We start from the raw sequence: 21,258 nt of genomic DNA on the forward strand, positions 1-21,258 counted from the left end.
GGGTGAGGATATATATATATATATATATATATATATATAAAAGCTCCATGAGGGCAGTGACTGTATCTGTCAAGACAATGCCTGTAGTTACAGCACCTAGACCATGGCTGGCACACAGATGCTCTGGAAGTGTCTGAAATGAATGAATGAGTAAATGAATATATAGAGGATATTAAAAACATTCTCCCTGCTATTTGCTTTGCTTACACTTCCATGCCTTGATTCTTTACCAAGTCAGACTTAGGAAAGTGAGCTATGTCCTGCATTACAGAAGAAAGGAAAGAGAAAAGAGAAGGCCTCTGTCTTTACTACCACTGCTTGCTCTCTCACTCAGTGGGGAAGGGGAAAGAAGACAATCCCTGGAGGCAACTTACAAAATATTTTCATAAAGAAAAACTACAATTGTTTCATATATTTGCATATTGGATCAAAATATTGTTTTAAATGTCTAGAATCACACTTTTAAGAACCAGATTGAAACTTATCCAAATTCAGTATTACTAAGCTGAGCAAAGATTTATCAATCAATTATGGTGTTTCAAGTCCCTCATCTTTCAGATAAGGAAACTGAGAGCTATTGACACCAAGACCAGCATTAGTTTTTCTTATTCTTATGATGTAAAAAAAAAAAAAATGAATGTAGATAATTATATTCACTAGCAACAAAAAGGATATTTTCCAGGCATTTTCGTTCCAACTCGGTAATCAGTGTAGCTCTTGCTTGGATGAAAGTTGAAAATAAAAAGAAGACCTGCTCTCTCAAATGCGATGACCTTGTTGGCTTCATGCTTTTCACTCACATAGGCCTGCAAGAATTCACACCTTTATTACATTTAAATAATACCTAGGTGCTGACACAAGTAAATCACTTACAAAAAAGTTGTTTTTGTCTTTATTAATAGCTTTGTTGGTTATTAAGCCAAAAATGAGAATAGCAGCACATTGTATTTTTTGAATATGTAATTTTCCCATATTAAACTCTAAGCCAATGACAATCACAAAAACTGTTTAAAGAGCATAAAGATCTCATCAGTCATTGCCACCTTCAAACAAAGCACATGTGATTAGTGTTGTGGCTTAGGTTTTAAGTAATAACAGAGTACCTGTAGTATATACAAAGTGTTTGTGGTACATATACTGTATTTTTCGCTCCGTAAGACGTACTTATGGGGGAAAATGTCTGCGCGTCTTATGGAGCAAATATTGCGTCACAGACCGTGATGTGTATTACTTGACTTGTCAGTGGTGGCGACAGCTGTTTGAAGAGGAAGCGGTGGGCCCACACGAAACCTCTGGGGATGCTTAAATGTACCACTTTACTGCCGAATCTCAGGGGGTCTGGTCAGTAGAAGATAGCGAAGAAAGTGATATCAGTGATGGGGAGCAACTGAGCTTCATAAATTCTGACACTAGTGATGATGAGTTCTTGAGGTTCCCAGAAAACTAGAATAGAACTTGAACCTTAAACTTTCTCCTCATTTGTTAATGACAGTGGTGATGGTTCTTAATACCACTGTTGACTGCTGTTCACTTTACATGGTTGAAATATTATTATGCTATATTTTATTAAATGTTTTAGTACACCATTTGGTTCAGAATATTTTTTTTTCTTGTCTTCCTCCTCTAAACCTAGGTGCATCTTATGGTCAGGTGTGTCTTAGTGTGAAAAATATGGTATATATATTGGATCTACTTAAAAGTGAAATTTCTTTAAGACCTTTGTTTTAGTTCCAGATTGAGGTGAGGTACATAAAATTACTTTTCAAAATGTAATGTGATATTATTATTATACTTAGGTTTCTGCAGTTACAGTTCCCTTAAAACCTTTGCATTATTGCATAACTTTGTCAGATTCAGTGGCAACATAAAGTCTTTTCCCATATATTAGTATATATATATATATCGTATCGGCAGCCATCCGTCTCGAGAGATGATGGTGTAGCTTCTTAAGAGTCTATCTGCACCGTCGGGAATGGCTGTGCAGTCCGACTCGGGAGTGACACGGTATCTGTCTCCTCCCGTGTTGAATTGACATCTTGTGATGACGCTGGAGTGTCCTCTCCAGTGAAGCTGAAGCTACAGAGCCTGGGCAGGGTGATATGGAGGGTCTGCTGTTGCCCATGCAGCAGACCCCCCCTCTCTTCGCAGCTGAAGGACCCAAGGGAAAGACGGAGTCAATACAGCTTGGCTTCAGGTGCGCCGCAGGAGTTGCTGGTGTTGACTACAACGTCAAACCGCCTTAGGGACTCCGGCTCCGGATTTTCTGTCGGGGTTTACTCCCTTAGCCTTTCCCCTGAAGAGGTATGCCGCAAGGCAGCGGAGGTTTTTTGGAGTCAGAGTTTTCCTTCTCTGATGTGCCCTGACTGGAAGATTGAACCAGCGACACTTAGCTCGCAGGCCGACGCTCAATCCACTGAGCCAAACCAGCCAGGGTATATATATATATATATATATGTACACACACTAATAAAGGAGAAGGTCTGAAAAAAATTACAACAGCTACACACTTTCTTATTTTATATACCATGTTTTATAGTAGGCAGTGAGAAGCCTCTGCTTTTCAACACCATTCTCTTCCATTCCCAGATTTGCCAGGACTTATTTCCATGCATATCAGCAGCACCACTCTTGGTAATTTAGAAGTGGGAACTAAAGCTCTACAGTAAACAGCATGCCTTTTGGTATTCAACACTGTTCCTATTGAAAAGGAGCATCGTTTTGCTCTCTCCTCTGGAAATAGCATTCCTAATAAATGTGAGTAGGGCATTTATGTCATATAGCCAATCTTACTGAGTATATAAGGACCTTTGTTCAACCATTAAAAAAAAAATCATAGACACCAAAGTAAAAACACATCAACAGTAATTTCAAACAGCACCAGTAAAAAGTAAATGGATTATAAGTAACAAATAATATATGCTAATTTTTGCAAGTGGAAAAAAAGTCTGTATAAAATTTGCACCTGTTAATTACATTTTTGAAAACTTATTGAAAACTGAGACTTTAATTCCAGAGAAGAGCCAACATATAAAATAGCATGCAGGTACAATAGCATCTATTGAAATGACAAGTTAGAAACCAATAAAAAAAAGTAATAAAGAAATCTACATGTTGTCAAAGTAATTTGTTTATGACAACATCATTATTTACATAAAGAAAAAGTCAAAACAATTAAGATGCTTCCATTGTAATTTCCAAAATGGATTCCATGTTGAGCTTTTGTCATTTTTTTAACCAACTGAAATAAAAATTACTAAATTTAAACAACAACAACAAACTACACCAGAGAGTAAGCAGGGCATTGTGTTCAAGATTTTCATTATCTATTGGAGAGATTTCAATAATGCTTTGACAACCTGATTTATGTTACAGCGCACTACATACTGAATAATAAAGTGTTGTTTGAAAGACCTGCAAACAGATTTAAATTGATTGCCTTTGTGAACATGTACAACATTGGTACTAAAACACACATTTAGAGTAAAGAGCTTACCTGTGGAGCTGAAAGCCAACCATATCTTTCTTCCCTTTTATTCATATCCTTGTCAAAGTTATTTAGAAACTTATAGCGAAGAAGGTCATCATCAGTTAAGTGAAACTGCCTTCTGGCATAATGGTAACTCTCATTATTTCCTTTTCTTGGGAAGTCTAACCATTCAGGATGCCCAAATTCGTTACCTGCATTAAGAAACAAATAGAAAGTTTGCATAGTAATGTTAGCATTTCTTACTAAGAAAACTCAATAATTACATTGTTTTAAAGTCCTTATCATCATTTTAGGTTATGATTTAATATTGCTGTACCCTGGGAATGATGTACAACCCTAGTTCAGAAACAGCATAGTCTAGCACAAACAGGACCAACCACATTTGGACTCAAAAGCCCAGAGTGCAGTTTTAGCCAGGCAATCTGTTCCCATTTTTAGAAACAGGTATCTCTGTCATCTCTGAAATAATCTCTGAAATCTCTGAGTAATTTCTAAAATCTGTTTATTTAATCTCTAAAATCTGTAGAACACTTTATAATCTCCAGTGGCTTTGTATGTACATTATTTTTTGATCCTCAGAGAAACTCTATTATATCCATTTCACAGATGAGAAATCCAAAGCTCTGGGCAGTTAAAGGATTTGCTCAACCTTGCAAAGATAGTAAGTGGGAAAGCAACCATTGAAATTTAGCTCTTCTGATTAAAACCCAAAGTTCTTTCTACCTCATCACATTGGGCAAATACACTGTAAACTTCAGGTGCTAAAGAAACCAGGTCTTCACTTTTATTATTTATTTTCTTACTCAGAGGTATGTGCTACCATTAGATGTGTACCTTTAATTTCAAGTGCGTGTTTGTATGTGTAAATGGGACACTTGTTTGGGAATCCATTTAAATATTATTTCTTATTATAATAATGAAAACCAGAAACCCAACATACTTGAAAAATGGTAATCAAATTTAAATGTCAGTTGCCTAATAGATTGCCTCTTTTGTTTTTTCCAAGTTGAATTTCTTCTTTACAGCTTCTTTTCTTCCCCCTACAATTCAACACTACTTTCTAAAATTTATTCTCATTTACCCCTTTAACACTACAATTTTCTAAGACAAACTTTTCGTTTGTGTTAGAAAGTACCATAGCCAATATAAGTGTGTTCTACTTTAAAGAAACAAGTATATTAATAATCCAATAAATAAAAACTAATAAGCTAGCATGTAATCTAAAGTAATTTATTGTAGAGTTGCTTTAAATAGTAACCTCTGCTAGGAAACATTGCAATTTACATTTCACTATTCAGGACTATAGTCATAAACTAAAAACCACATCCAAACACAGGTTTATAGCAGTTTCATAAAAATTAAAGTGTCTACAAATATTTTGCTAAATTTAAATATTTCAGTCTAAATAATACTTCTTGTGACATTGCTCACTATGTCACAGGGAAAGGAGCCAAATTTCTGACTCTATGGGTCTCTATTTACTTTAGGATGCCTTAAAGTGACACAAGGAACACTCCTCTGCTACACTTAGGAGTCCTGCCTAGGTCTGGAGTATGATTCACTCAGCCCAAGTTGTACCCACAGCATAGTTTGCTCCATCATCCATTCTAGTGGCTGAATGATGTACCTCCAGAACTACAGTGGAGCACATACCTTACTGATAACGAAGGTACGGCCAGTCTGGGGGATATGATATGTCCAAGTCATGGTGGGATTTCTACTAGTGGAGAATGTTAGAGACTAGAAATTCCATGAGGTACCTAAGGTATAGTAGTCTACAAACTGGACCCAGGCATTCTATGGGCAAAATACTTTTATTTTGCTATGGCCACAGATCTCTGAGGTGGCTCTAATATTAATAAGCAATTCCTTTAGCCTTTTCTGGGGGAGATTATTACATCATTGTCATCATGGCTATCACAGTAGAGGCAGCAGCAAATACTTAACATCTGCATATCATGGAACAGGCACATGCATTGCACATAATTTATCTCTTTCCATTTCAACAACCTTGAAGTAGGTACTATTTTTGTTCCAAGTTCACAGGTAAGAAAACTGAGGCACAAAGACTTATTAAGCAGTGGGGCCTATGACCCAGGCAGTCTGATTTTAGCAACCTGACTCTTCTTTAATCCTCTCCTATATTGCTCAGAAGTAAAAACCATGGAAATACAGCACAAGGAATGATCAACCTCTTACACATGGACAGACATTCCAAGGTAATGGAATGATATGTGCAGATGCATTGGAGTGAGAAGGTGAGATACAGTGAGAGCCTGGTGCAGCTGTAAAACGGGGTTTGCAGCGAGGAGAGGTGGTTCAGACAGGATGAGATCAGAGGAGAATAAATCTCATGAATTCTGGACCTTATAGTGCAGGCACTAGGGAACGAGAAGCTATTTTTTAAGTAGGGGAATGAGAAGTTCAAATATATTTATTATCAAAATATCTCTGGTGCAGTATGGAAAAGACACTGGATGTTGCGGATAGCTGAATGGTAAGGAGTCTAATATGGAATCCAAGTATAAGGTAAGAGATGACAACATGCATTGAGAACGGAGAAAAGAATGATTGATTCAGATGGCATTTCTGAGGTGGAAGTAGCAGGATTTGATGATTGCCTGCTGAATGGAGGTTGTGAGGGAAGTATGAATACAATTTTGAAGTTTCGAGCTCAGAAGACTGAGTAGTGACAGCACTGACTGTAACAGGGGAAAATGATGACAGAGGAAGTGTGTGGGGAGAAGATAATGAGCTCATTTTTTGGCATGCTAAATTTAAGACCTGAAGAATAGGCAGGCATCCATGGATCTAGAGTAACACTGATAAAAATAAGATACTGAAATTAAGGGAAGAATTTCCTGAATTGGGGATGAGGGGCAAGAGTGATTTGTAGGGCCTCAATCAACAGCAGTCACAGCCATAGGAGGAAAAGGGCCCTGGGCAGCAACCCAAGGAACTGCAGGCAGGAAGAAGACAGGTTAGAGAAGACAGAGGAGCAATGGTTAGCAGAGTAAGGGGAACATCAGAAGAAAATGCAAATGGCTAAGAAGAGATTCAAAGAGGCTGGTCAGAGTCAAATGCTACCCCAAACCCCCACAAAAAGGGAAGAATATGTGATAGCATTATCTCTTGCGTGTGCAAGAATAAGACAGTGTAGAGCTGGGCTTTTCAATCAATTAGTATGCTTCAGAGGCAACATATAGATTCCTAGAGAGCTTGTTAAAAGCATCCATGCTCCAGTGATTCTGATTCACTACCTTTGGGGTGAGTCTTTGGCAGGAATTTATATTTTCATCAGCTTCCCTGTACTATTCTGAAAGTAGGAGGGCTAGAGGCCACACCCTGAGGAGCAGCCCCATAGAGGTTTGTGTCTAAATAATGAAAGTTAGACAACATGAAGTCCATGAACACAGATTTCCAAGTCAGAGAGACATGGATGTTAGTTCCAGCGAGGCCACTTATGAGAGATGTGAATTTAGGCAACTTTGTCTCCCTAGTACTCAGTTTCCTCCTCTGTAAAAGTGGATAATAAGATTCATAAAAGCTCTTTTAGTATTCAAGTGAGATAAGTGAGGCACGTGGATCGGGGTCTGGCAGCTACAAGCTTTCAAGGTATGGCAGCTTTTATGCTACACATGCACTCATTATTGGTGTGGTTCAGGAAACAATGACATAAAGGGCAATAGACAAGAGTTATAATAAAGCTAAAATTTCTGGCTCCCATCATTCTGAGGAGGAAACTGACTAGCCCTATTCTGCAGCAGACATATTCTGGCTCCCGTCATTCTGAGGAGGAAACTGACTAGCCCTATTCTGCAGCAGACATACAAGTATCCAGGACAAATTCAAAAGATAGCAATTTGGTCACTCTTCACTTAGGTTTCATGATACATTATTCCATTCTTTAAAGTGCAAAAATTCTACACTGATGCATTTATTTATATATTAAATAATACAAACACATATCTCTAAGCCAAGTAGTTACTTTTTTATTGACTTTAAAGAAAGGGAGATAGGAAGGGCAAGAGAGGGAGCAATGAAGGAGGAGACAAAGAGAGAAACATCGATTTGTTGTTCCACTTAGTTATGCATTTATTGGTTGATTTTTTTGTACATGCTCTGACTGGGGATTGAACCCACAACCTTGGCATTTTGGGACGATGTTCTAACCAACTGAGGTACCTAGCCAGGCCTCCCTAAGCCAAGTATTAATGTCCTTTGAATTATCTATAATTTTAGATCTTAAAAGGCAGAATTAAAAGTGAAAATAATTTTGCTACAAAACATACAGATTGATAGGATAAATCAGATTGCTACATTAGGAATCCCCTCTCTACTTGCTTCCTTCATTATTCCTACATGTTCACCTGCAAAACCTCTGAACAAGCTCTCAGGGGTTATATATACTATTATATTAATAGTATATATGTCGTCGTCGTCGTCGTCGGCAGCCGTCCGTCTCGAGAGACGATGGTGTAGCTTCTTAAGAGTCTATCTGCACCGCCGAGAATGGCTGTGCAGTCCGACTCGGGAGTGACACGGTATCTGTCTCCTCCCGTGTTGAATCGACATCTTGCGATGACGCTGGAGTGTCCTCTCCAGTGAAGCTGAAGCTACAGAGCCTGGGCAGGATGATATGGAGGGTCTGCTGTTGCCCATGCAGCAGACCCCCCCTCTCTTCGCAGCTGAAGGGTCCAAGGGAAAGACGGAGTCAATACAGCTTGGCTTCAGGTGCGCCGCAGGAGTTGCCGGTGTTGACTACAACGTCAAACCGCCTTAGGGACTCCGGCTCCGGATTTTCTGTCGGGGTTTACTCCCTTAGCCTTTCCCCTGAAGAGGTATGCCGCAAGGCAGCGGAGGTTTTTTGGAGTCAGAGTTTTCCTTCTCTGATGTGCCCTGACTGGAAGATCGAACCAGCGACACTTAGCTCGCAGGCCGACGCTCAATCCACTGAGCCAAACCAGCCAGGGCTTATATTAGACTATAATAGTTTATATTATATAGTATAATTTGATTACATTCCACTTTCTAAAAGTGGAGCTCTGTGCTAGATGGAACACACTACTAGCACTTGAGGACCTCCATTTACTCCCAATTCTTCCACCCTTCTTACAAACGTGATGCTAGGTCACAATTTTTGTTGCCTGTCATCTTTTCCAACTGCCTCAGATAAACTAATGAGATGAAAATATGAATTCTTCTCCACTGTATAGTTTAGCGTCTCTCTTAGCACAGTCGTGTCTTCTTTTTTCATCAGTACAGAACTGAATTGAAATTATTCGGGTAAATAATAACCCATTACATAATCTGATTAAAAGGTAAGCACCTGCTACCCAGAAACACACACAGACATGCACACTCTGGATACAGCTTCAAGGATTCTGGACTTCATCCAAAACCCTATCAAATGTGACATTACATTATCATTTATTTCTAACATTCTCACATGACAATTCACATCTTTATGATCTATACCATAAATGATGATTGGCAAGCATCAAATTATAATTACATGAGATGAGGCATGCAAAACATTAGAAGATCACAAGAAACACTATATGACTCCAATATTAGCTAACAATAGCTAATACAGTAGTGTCATTTTTATTTTTTAAAATATATTTTATTGATTATGTTTTTACAAAAGTTCCAATTTTTTTTCCTCTTTGCTCCCCTCCTCCCAGTATCTCCCTTCCCTCCAGCAATCCCACCTCCCCTAGTTCATGTCCATGGGTCATGTATACAAGTTCTTAGGCTTCACACTTTCCTATATTATTCTTAACTTGCCCCTGTCTATTTTGTACCAACTGATTATGCTTCTTAATCCCTGCATCATATCCCCATTTCTTCCCCTCCCCCCTCCCAGCTGATACCCTCCAAATGATCCCCATACCTATGATTCTGTTCCTATTCTGGTTTGCTTAGTTGGATTTTGTTTTTATTTTTTAGATTCAGTTGTTGATAGTTGTGAGTTTGCTGTCCTTTTAGTGTTCATAGTTTTGATCTTCTTTTTCTTAAATAACTCCCTTTAACATTTCATATAATAATGGCTTGGTGATGATGAAATCTTTTAGCTTTACCTTGTCTGGGAAGCACTTCATCTGCCCTTCCATTCTAAATGATAGCTCTGCTGCATAGAGTAATCTTGATTGTGGGTTGTTTTTCATCACATTGAATACTGCTTGCCAGTCCCTTCCTGCCTGCAAAGTGTCCTCTGAGAAATTAGCTGATAGTCTTATAGGCACCCCCCTGTAGGCAACTCTCCACCTCTCTCTTGCTGCCCCATGGGACTCTGTCTTTATCTTTCACCTTTGGCATTTCAATCATGATGCGTCCTGCTGTGGTCCCCTCAGGGTCCAGCTTGCCCAGGACCCTCCGTGTTTCCTAGATCTGTATGTCCATCTCTTTCGCAAAATTTGGGAAGTTTTCCTCATTTTTTCAACTTTTGCTTCTTCATTCTGCACTGGCTGTTTTTTTCTTCCTTATGTTCCAAATCATTGATTTGAACCCCAGTTTCTTTCCCTTCACCATTGGTTATGTGTGAATTTTCCTTCGTTTCACTTAGCATAGCCTTCACTTCTTCCCTTATGCTTCTGCCATTCTCAAGCATATCTGTCAAGCCTGTAAGCATCTTTATCATCAGTGTTTTTAATTCTGCATCTGTTAGGTTGTCTACCTCCTCATCTGTGAGGTTGGCTACCTCCTTGTTGCTTGGTTCTCCAATTGGAACCTTGATCTGTTCCCCCTTTTGGGCCATACTTCTCTGTCTCTTCATTCTGACAGGCTCCCGTGTTTGTTTGCCTCCACATCCCACGTAGATCTGTCACTCCTGTTACATTGTAAGAGGCGAAGCCTTAGGGATTTGTCAGTACAGAGCGACCCATTTCACCACCTTGTGGTGCTGTATGCCGGGGAGGGGTCCGAGAAGGAACAATGCCACCTGCCCAGCACTTGCCCCTTTTCCAGGCACTTCTCCCACTTCCCTATGGGACTGATGCCTCTCTAGCTGCTGCCTTGGCCATCATTCCCAGAGTGGGTGGGTCTACAGATGTTCTAGGACCATTGGGGGCCCTTTAAACAAGTGAACTCTGCTGAGAGACCAGCAGTTTCTGCCTCCACCCCAACGCCCACTGGTCTGCACGGTCAGAAGCAATGAGGCTTGATTTTCCCCAGTGCTGGGACTGTGAGCTGCACGGTGTGGTCAAGAGCTCAGAACACTCCCCAGGTGTCCCTCCTGACTTTTTAAAATGTGTGACTGTGCTTTCTGCTAGTCTGCTGCTGCTGCCGCCACTACACCGTGTCCTCCCCACCCGGGGTCCGCCTCCCCTACCTGTCTGGGTATTTCTTCTTTATATCTTTTTTTGCTGGACTTCCATGCAGTTTGATTTTCTGGAACTTCTGGTTGTTTCTAGTTTTGAGGTAGTTGTATCCCTTCTTAGTTGTGGAGGGAGACGCAGCGTGTCTCTCTATGCCTCCATCTTGGTTGGAAGTCTATTTATTATTTTTACTGTATAAGTAATATACTGATACATTTAAAATAATTTAGAAGAACTTACAACACATCGTATGTTGTTCAATAGATATATGCTAATACTAGCTATTATTATACTGTTACATTTTTTATTTTTATTTTTTGTACATGCAATGTACTATTATTTTTTAAAATCACAATTAAATACATCCATATAATAACTGAAATCTTACCAAATAAACACTTGCTATTGTCTGAATATTAAGTGTCCCCTTCAAGATACCTATGTTGAAACCCTAATCCTCAATGTGATGGTATCAGGAGGTGGAACCTGTATGGAGTGCTTAGGTCATGAGGGTATAGCCTTTAAGAATGGGAAAAGTGCTTTTTTTTTTTTTTTTTATTGCTTTTAAAGAGTGGGGAAGAGACAGAGAGAGAGAGAGAGAGAGAGAGAGAGAGAGAGAGAGAGAGAGAGAGAAACACTGATTGGATGCCTCCTATACATGTCCCAACCAGGGATCAAACCTGCAACATAGGTATATGCCCTGACTAGGATTGAACCTGCAACCATGATGGCACTCTGACCTTGGACTTCCAACCTCCAGAAACTAAGAGAAATAAATTTCTGCTGTTTATGGTATTTCATTATTTCTGCTCTATGGTATTTCATTATAGAAGCTAAAATGGACCAAGACACCAAGGTTTCTCTTTTGGTAAATACATTCATTTCATTTATATCTATAGCAATAGCTATATATCTATACCTCTATAACTATCTATCATCTATCTAACTACCTTACCTACCTATCTACCCATTTACATACCTACAAGTTATTTTGAACACAAAGAGACTTAAATTATATGCTATTTTGAATTGTAATCTATTTTCCATGTCAATGAATATACATCTGTAGGATGGTATTTCAATATGTGTATGTAATGCAGTTTTATTCAATTGTTCTTTTCATGTTAATCATTTTGGCTTTTTCTAATATTTTAGTATTATAAAAAATTACCAGTCTTTTAATTGTATCTCTGTACACTTTTCTGATGTTTTCTAACATAAACTAAATAAAACATCTCTTCAAAAGGTAAAAGCATATGCACAATGGAATACTACTCAGCCATAAAAAAGAATGAAACCTAACCCTTTGTGACAGCATGGATGGACCTGGAGGATATTATGCTAAGTGAAATAAGTTGGTCGGAGAAAGACAAATGCCACATGATTTCACTTATACGTGGAATATGAAGAACAAAACAAACAAACAAAATTGAAACAGAATAGGGGATAAGAGAACAGAATGATCATTGCCAGAGGGGAGGAGGGTTGGGGGGCTGGGTGAAAAAGATGAAGAGATTGAGAAGTAAAATTGGAAGTTACAAAATAGAATTGGCATACAAAGCATAGCACAGGAAATAAAGTCAATAATACTGTAATAACTACTGATGGTGCCTGCTGGGTACTGGAAATGTCAGAGGCATCACTTTGTAAAACATATGATTATCTAACAAATATGCTGTACACCTGAAACTAATACAGAATAATATTGAATGTAAACTATAAATGAATTTTAAAAAGGTAAATAGCAGATATAATTCTAAGATAAAACATTTCCTAAGTATTGAACATTCTTAATTATTTGAAGATACAGGCACAAGTTAACAAATTGTTAGTGAAAATATTGTTCAAAAGACACACAGATTATATCCTTTTTTTAAATGCACATGTTTAAGAGACTATTTTAAAAGTGTTTTTCATAATTTATATTTAAGATTACATTTCAGTGCCCTCTAAGGTACATCGATTTTAAACATTCATTTATTTTTTCAATAATATGTCTAGAAAATATTAACTATTAAGAAAAAATTATATTGCATGAGGTCAAAATAAGTATTTGGAAAAGAAAAGATGAAAACAGGAAAAATACTTGGTCTCATAATCCAATTTAGGATTTTTAATGTATTTTAAGTTGTACTTCATTTATCCTTTAAAGTATAAAGACACTACTTTAAAGAACATTCCAATAATCATATTTATATATTATGGAATATAAAATTGAATTTCTAAGTTAGAAAAAAGAGCTATTAAAAATTTTCAAGATATGATGAAGAACCGATTCTATTAGAGAATCATTTATTAATCTTTACTAAAGATTAACTTAGATTTTCTGAAAACCTTATCCTAAGGAAGCCACTTCTTAAACTGAAAGATACAGAAAGCTGCATACAACAAAGACATAGACAGAAAAAATTACATTAGTGATTGCAGACAGAACATCCTACAGAGTGGCTTTCGAATGTTATCTCTGTTGTAAATGAGCTGACAAGGGGCAAATTAACTTTAATGTAGACAAACGCAACATTAAATTTCATATGTGGTTCAAAACTGTAAACACAAGCATAAAATAAATGGAAGCAAATCACAGAAAGACTTTCAAAGTGACCTTGGAATAATAGTGAACCATTCTCAGATTGAACAGTGAAAACTGGAAAATGCCTGTTAGTTATCTTACACTAGCTCACAGCTCACAGACTTAACAAAGAAAAATACCATCATTAAAGCAAGTTAAGAATGCTCTTCTCAACTATGGTCAACACATTACTTATGGAGTGTGGCAGCACTTGAGACAGTGCAGTGAAATATGGCCACCCAAACAAGGTCATAACTAAGGACTGTTGTATATAAAGATGGATAAGAAATCTAAATTTACTCAGGTGATGGCAAAGAAGGTAATTGATTTGTTTCAGTACAGACAACTTGATGGTATAGTAAACATATGATATATATCAGCATTTAACTTAAACATATAAAACTATATATGTGTGTGCATGTGTACCTCTAAATTTTATGCATGTACATATATATATCATGTATACATGCATACATAGTACATAAATATATTCCTCAATGAACACAACCTGTGGTTCATGCATTCTTAGTGATTCCCTGATATTTTATGCAAAATGTTGTTTCTATGTCAATCTGTGCATTATTCTAAGGAGAAAGGTTTTCTTCAGATTCTCCAACCATCTGAATCTTAAAAAAGGGTAAGAACTGTATTAGAATGTTAGGAACTATAAGAATGGGTCACAAATAATAATTTCTAAGCTATTATAAAAAAGGAAAAAAAATAAAACAGAAGCCTAAATTAAGGAAAGCATTTTTAAAACCTTTGGCTGATTTCTTCAACAGATAAGAGGCTTAGAAAAGTCACATTTATACTCTAGCACACAGAGGCAAGGACCGTGATACTTAACAACAATACTTTTGAATCCAAAATATGCAATACACGTAACCTGGCACTATCCAGCAAGCATGATCTTTCTGCTTATTAAATTATGATTATGATCACTAATGTAATGCATAGAATATTACTCATTTCAAAAGGAAGGGAGGATAGTAATCTTTTGAGGTGTCACGGGACATTTTGTATGAAAATTCACAGTTCATGTCATGATTCACTGCTTTCAATACAGTAACAGAAGTGGGTGCTTCCAGAACTGAGAAGGCTAAAAGCTTTGGCTAAACAACTATAAAACAGGGAAGCAACATTGCTATAGTTAATTAATGATTCCAGAAAATTCTACTAAGTTCCTCTTTCCCTTCCATTTCCTCTGTAAATAGCACCATTCATGTCTGGTTACTTGTGAAAAACCTCTAAGCACAAAATACCTATTGGGACTTCTCTTCCTGTAATTAATTTTTTGTTGTTTGATGTAAGGGTCCAAACTATAAATTGACAAGAAGCCAGCTGGTATGGCGATGAAATTCGAGACAATACAACTAATGAAAAGAGCTCCAGCTCTGTTAAGCTGAACATTTTGATTAGTGGGTTTGTGTGTTTTGTTTCTGTGAACTGTAACGCATACTAATTTTACCTAGGAATTAATTAACGTCTGTCACATCTTCCATGCTGTGGATGTTATGTAATTCTATGTTGATGCCAAGTTTATATATTTGTGAGAAAAAGGTACAATCCTGATAAGAATATAAAAAAAAACTTCAGATACTACTTTTCTTAGATGTACTAAAGACAAACTCCTTAAAATAGTACATGTTTTAAAATCAAATGCTTTGGTCTTCCTCAGATCCATCATGAGTACTCAGCTCATCAAAGGTTGGGGCATATCATAAAATATATATTTTTTAAATTAGGGCCCATGACTTCCCTAATAAGAAAAATAAACTTGCCACTCACTCCCCCTTCCCACTCTCAATGCTGATAAATATGGCTCTTGGCAGGAGCCATACCTAATGTTTTTTTCTTTTTTATTCTCCACAGCCCACTCCAGTGGGCTATACCAAACAGGGACTCCTTAAGTATTTGTTAAGGTTGGATGTTTCTCCATACATTCATTAAAGGTCTAACGTCACAAATCATCAGAGAGATGAAAATTAAAACCACCATGAGATATCATTTCACACCTGTTTCAATGGCTTTCATCAATAAATCAACAAACAACAAGTGTTGGCGAAGATGTGGAGAAAGGGGACACTCATGCACTTTTGGTGGGACTGCAAATTGGTGAAGCCACTATGGAAAACAGTACGGAAGTTCCTCAAAAAATTAAAAATCAATCTACATTATGACCCAGCAATTCCACTACTGGGTATAAATTAGAAGAAACTCAAAACACTAATTTGAAAAGACATACGCACCCTTATGTTCATTGCAGCACTATTACAATAGCCAAGATATTGTACCCAAGTACCCATCAATACACAAGAGGATAAAGAAGATGAGGTATACAATAGAATATTACTCAGTCATAAAAAAGAATAAAATCTCGGCGTTTGTGACAACATGGATGGACCCAGAAGATACTGTGCTAAGTGAAATGAGTTAGACAGAGAAAGACAAATATAATATGATTTCATTACATATGGAATCTCAAGAACAAAATACATGAACACATAAAAACATAAACAGACTCATTGTTACAGAGAACAAACAGAGAGTGGCTAGATGGGAGGGACACTGGAACCTGGGGTGAAAAGGTGAAGAGATTAGAAGTACTAATTTATAATTACAAAATGGTAATGTGGATATAAAGTACAACAATAGTATAATAACTAGGTATGGTGCTAGGTGGGTACTAGAATTATTGGGGGATTACTTTGTACATTATATAATTGCCTAACCACTATGCTGTACACCTGAAACTAATACAAAATAATACTAAATGTCAACTTTAAATGAAAAATAAGAAAATTAACAAATGAAGTTTATTACAGCCTCCATGCTGTATATTTCAGGTAATTATTTGCCAACATTAAGTGTATCTGTGTATGCACTTTAAATACATATATGAGGTCTGTCCAGAAAAAGTCCAGCCATTGTTAATATATTGAGAACAGTTTGCACAGTATTGATGTAACTCGGCAGCCAAAGAGAGTGGACTGCAATGTGCATGTCTGAACAATGACGGCTTTACTGCACTAGTCATTGGAGTGGTAGGTGCCATTGAGTGAGCATGTGTACTGTGTGGCCATCGCATTTGAAATGACTGAGCAAGTAGAACAACAAATCTGCATAAAATTTTGCATTAGGCTTCAATATTCCTCCACAGAGGAAATGAAGCAGGGACATCTCTGAGACTGGATAAAAAGTAAAATGGATAGACACATCTTTTACATGAACGGGCATAGGATAGTTAACAGTGAACAATTAACAAGCTAACAGTAACTATGAGGGGTTCTGTGGTCTGCCTGTGCTCTGATGCAGTGATTGTGCCCTGAGGAGTATGGAAAAAGGAAAGCCCTGGGTGCCTAGTAATAGGCAAAGCTATGAAAACAAGTATTGTATGGTGGCCTTCGACCTCCAGGGTGACCTCTCCTCCCCTAGCACAGCCCTGGTCATGGGGTTTAGGCTCCCTGACCTTCCATAGTGCTGCCATGTGGTTCAGACCCTCCCCTGACCTTTCCTTCCCTGGCATGTCACTAGTCATATGGTAGACCCCCCACAGAGTAAGAATTATGGGGGGAGGCAGAGAATAGTCTCATAGGACCCCCATACAAGCCCACGCAGGACCACTCCCTTAAATAGTAAGCCCTCAGGACAATGAGGTTGTGGCCTGTCTCAAATAATCTTAAGAATAAAGCCACAGAGTTTTGGTCAAACTAGAGATAACATCAAGACCACAGCTGTGTTTTAGCTCCAGGCCCACAAAAGCAGCAGAACCAGATAAAGTGACTCCATGGCTGACATCAGGACCAGCTGCAATGAGCCCCACCCCTGGGGCACCGACTAATCAGAAGAGACCATGACCCTGAATGGACACATCTGGAAAGCTGATGAATACTCTATGGAGATCCTCTTCTGTACCTCCCCTAAAATCCCTTCTTTTGTTAGACAGATTAAACCCCTTAAGATGAAGGACTAAGCACATGCTCTCACTCTCTCTAGAGCATGCCTGTGCCATTCCTTCTCTCTTTCTTCACGCAAGGCAAGAACCTTAGCTTTCTTTTGCTCCAAGGTCCCTTTGTTAGCCTCTGTAGCTTTTTCCTGAGTCCATGCAGTGTAGCTGGTTTACTTCTTCTATCCCTGTGACTTTCTAAATAAGCTTTCTCTGAATTCTTTCTTAGCCCTTCTCAAGGACTGAAGTGTAACTTTGCTGGTAACATCTGGTGCCACCCGCCATTAACATACACAGCGAACATACATCATAATAAAGATTAACAAATTTCCCTAATGAATTATTTTTAAGAGCTAAGCACAGACATTTAAAAGGGAAGAATGTAACCACATGTAATAATATTGGAAAAAAAATCTTCACTTTCACTCTCTGTACTGCATCACTGACATCAGTTTAATCCAATCCTGGTATAAATCCCAGGCTAGATGAGTGTTTCTGTAAGAATCCGAGGCTCTTTCAAGGCACAGCATGCTATGGCTTTTCTAGGTTTTAATCTCTCACAGCCTTTCTTCTGTAGTCAGCAACTCTAACTCCCCTAGTAGAGACTTCACCTGATTATAACTTAATCAAAGAACCAGTTTCTGTTTGCCCTTGGATGATGCTTCCATCCTTCCAAGTTCCCTGCAACAGATAGTTAGCCTTGTCTGCTTCCTGCTGTCAGCTCTTGCTTCCTCTCCGGCCACTGGTGTCAAAAAAAGAGGGAAAAAAACGTTGCAGAGCAGCACGATGGCTTGTGGGAAACCCTGTGAACCTCTTCCCCCAATAAGAAGAAAGGTTCTCAGTATTTGTACTTGCATGCTTCATTGTGTCCCTTTGCCCTGGGTAATGCTGATTTTAAATTAAAAAAAAAAAAAAGAAAAAAAAGTGTAACAAGAAGGTTCTGAATTAGCCTAATAACTGACTTTGAAGGCAATCAAAAGGGAGAATTCAAAAATCACATAAACGCTCTAATGCCCTTAAAATAACAGCATTTCAAGTAACATACACAAAATCCTCAAGAGGTTTGATGTAACATAAAAAACTACCACCGCCATCCTTCATATAGATAAGCCATAAAATCTTCCTTAGACTAAATCATTGTCTGCACTGCCATAAAAGTTAAAATTCTAAATCAGAGAACAGTTTGGTAAAAAAAATATCACAAAAGGGAGATGATACAATTAGAAATTTAATCAGTTTTATGTTTAAATTTTGTCATATACAACCACTTCTTTACCCTATGTCATTTGGAAATACTCATCACTATTATTCATCCCTTGATAAGTAAAGCTTCTTTGCTCTCGGTGGAGCTTTTTATTGGGAACTATACAGATGTTGACTCAATCAAACCAAAAACCTAATAGTAATATGATCGTGGCCCATATTTCCTGCTTCTACATTTTTCTCCAGGTTAGTGCTTGACTTGTAAAGTCTATTTTTGCCACCACAAATCTGATCCATTCTTCAACAACCAGCTTAAATATCATTTCCTTTGTCAGACATATCTCTCTTTTTGTCTGAGAAACTTACATTTTTAGCAAGATAAATTGCTCTCAAGAAAAGACACATTTCCTAGCTTGGCTATATTGCTCTGTATCTCAGTTTGGTCCAATGAAATAATAGCAGTCTTATGTGAAGATTCTTTCCAAAGAGCTGACTCAAATGGAAGATATTCACCTTTGTTCCTCTGCTTTCTTCCTGTGTAGAAAGTGTTTGGGTACTTTGATCTTGACTGTGTAGGAAGGGCAGTGTTTCAGTTTTGTACCTCTTAAACAGTGAAATATTTTGTAAGTATAGCTATACAACTAACTGAATTTAATGTAATTGTACCAAAACAACAACAACAACAACAACAACAACTAAGGGTGTGACAAATTTCTAAGTAAACTTTCATTCTTCAGGTTAGAAAGTATATGCATAGTGCATAGTGAAACAGTATGAAATGTGTTATTATCATAGAACAATATTTTAAATAGTTACTTAACCTGAAGTGAACATGATGTATTAAATTTTAAATAGTATAGAGAAAGCTACTCAGAAATAAATGCTATAGCTTGTGTAAAGTATACAGAAATATTCAAGAGACTCTAATTACACTAAAAAAAGATTAAAATAAGCATCCAGAATTATGGCACAATGGTTACCTAGGTCCTTCACAAATTGGTACATGAATGTATAAAACAAATTTGTCAAAGTTTTCCCCAAACTTCTTGAAACTTTACAAAGTATCACTAAATGTGCCAGGTATTTTTGGAGAAAAAAGAAACTTTTAACATTCCAAGTGACAGATGTCAAGACTCATGAATATCTAAATATTCATAACTTAGCACACATTCTAAGCCAGCATCCAGGAATACATATACATATTTACTTTAACGTTATTCCTGGGATCCATTAAAAAGGGGAAAAAACACTTTATAAGAATAGTGGGAGCACAGAATAGAAACATACTGAGAAGGTAAACTCTACTGACATATAACTGCAAATTCGACTGCCCAGTTTTATGCTTTCAAATACTTTTCTGACTGTAAGTTAGTCACTAGTAAATAAAAATAATTTCTTTTATAAAAATTAGAAAATAGGCAACTTTATGTGTCATACAGTAGAGAAAAACGGGATAGAGATGCAAAAGACATGACCTTTAGGGCTCAGTTTGTCACTTCAATATGTAACGGCAAGCTGAGTAGGTTTCCCTTATTTGCAGTATAGTAAGGGCTTATATTTATTAAATACTTGTTACATGCAAAGTGTTATTCCAAACTCAAAATACCACTAAATATTTTAATTCTTACAAGTGACCAGTAAAATAAATATCACTATACTCTCCATTTCTCAGATGGTAAGGAAGAGGCACAGAAAGGTCAAGGAAGATGCCAAAGCTGATACAGTTAGGAAGTAAAGCTACCAGGATCTGGATCTAGGCAGACTTGTCTCCAAACCCAAACTCTTAGCCACAATGTTACACTGTCTCAAACTGAAAATTATAAGGATACTAACTTTGTTGTTGGTTGCTGTAAGTGAAATTACACAAGCAATATGTTTTATTTATAAACTTTAAAAGCCTAATCAAATGCAATATACATAGAAAAATATGTGGGAAGGTATGCAGGAAAAAGGCCATGAAAAATAAGAATGTTGGGCTGTGGCTATTGGCTAAATGTTAAGAACAATGGAAAGAAGGGCACAATTGCAAGGACTCGGAGTCGGACTTTGATTACTGGAATACAGAAGATGACAAAAAATAATTTTTAAAAAGCATCACAATTTGTAGGAAGGATGATTTCAGTTTTTGGATTCAGTGACTTTGAGGAGTCAGCAAGATATCAAATAGAGATCTCAGGCAGGCAGCTTCAAAATTTATGTTTGCCATTTAGATAAAAAGGTTGGACTGAGAGATGTTGATTCAGGAATTATCTACATTAGAGAGATGACCAAAGTCTAAAAGTAAACTAGCTTTCTGGGGAAGAAAGAGTAGGGAAGAAAGAAAAGAGGACCAGAATAACACCTGAGGAGATACGTACATTGTAGGAGAAACAAGAGAAAAAGGAGACCATGAAGGAATCAGGAGGATCAAGATTCACATAACAAAGAAGGGAGGGAAGATAACATGAGGCAAGTCAAACTGAACCAGGTGAGCAGGAGAGTTTTAGAGTAGATGCAGAGACCTCCAAGTAAGTCAGTGATGCCCTTTGGAAACCAGACTTTTCCAGCTCTAGAGAGGGCGGCAGGAAACCTACAAGGGTTTGCGCCATGAACAAAGTGAGAGCAGGGTTAGCACACATAACTAAACAATGAAGTTGGGCAAAGTATAGGAAAAATCCTTAAAATAGTTATTGGCTTCATAGGTCAGTAAACTATTTCTCAATTTGTAAAAAGTTCATTTTAGCAATGTTATAAA

The 21,258-nt window shown here is 37.5% G+C and overlaps 1 protein-coding gene across 1 annotated transcript in view; it reads right to left on the bottom strand.

Moving 5' to 3' along the window:
* The window catches only part of GBE1 (1,4-alpha-glucan branching enzyme 1), a 267,728-nt gene that overhangs the window by 30,159 nt on the left and 216,311 nt on the right, over positions 1-21,258 (bottom strand). The window contains exons 13-14 of the mRNA XM_090275929.1: positions 3,494-3,678; positions 674-806 (exon numbers count right to left, since the gene is read on the bottom strand). Coding sequence (XP_090132055.1) covers positions 674-806; positions 3,494-3,678 — 318 coding nt within the window. The remainder of the gene's footprint in view (positions 1-673; positions 807-3,493; positions 3,679-21,258) is intronic.

The sequence above is a fragment of the Furipterus horrens genome, unplaced genomic scaffold, assembly GCF_987537825.1.
Source record: "Furipterus horrens unplaced genomic scaffold, mFurHor1.1.pri manual_scaffold_1, whole genome shotgun sequence".
NCBI lineage: Eukaryota > Metazoa > Chordata > Mammalia > Chiroptera > Furipteridae > Furipterus > Furipterus horrens.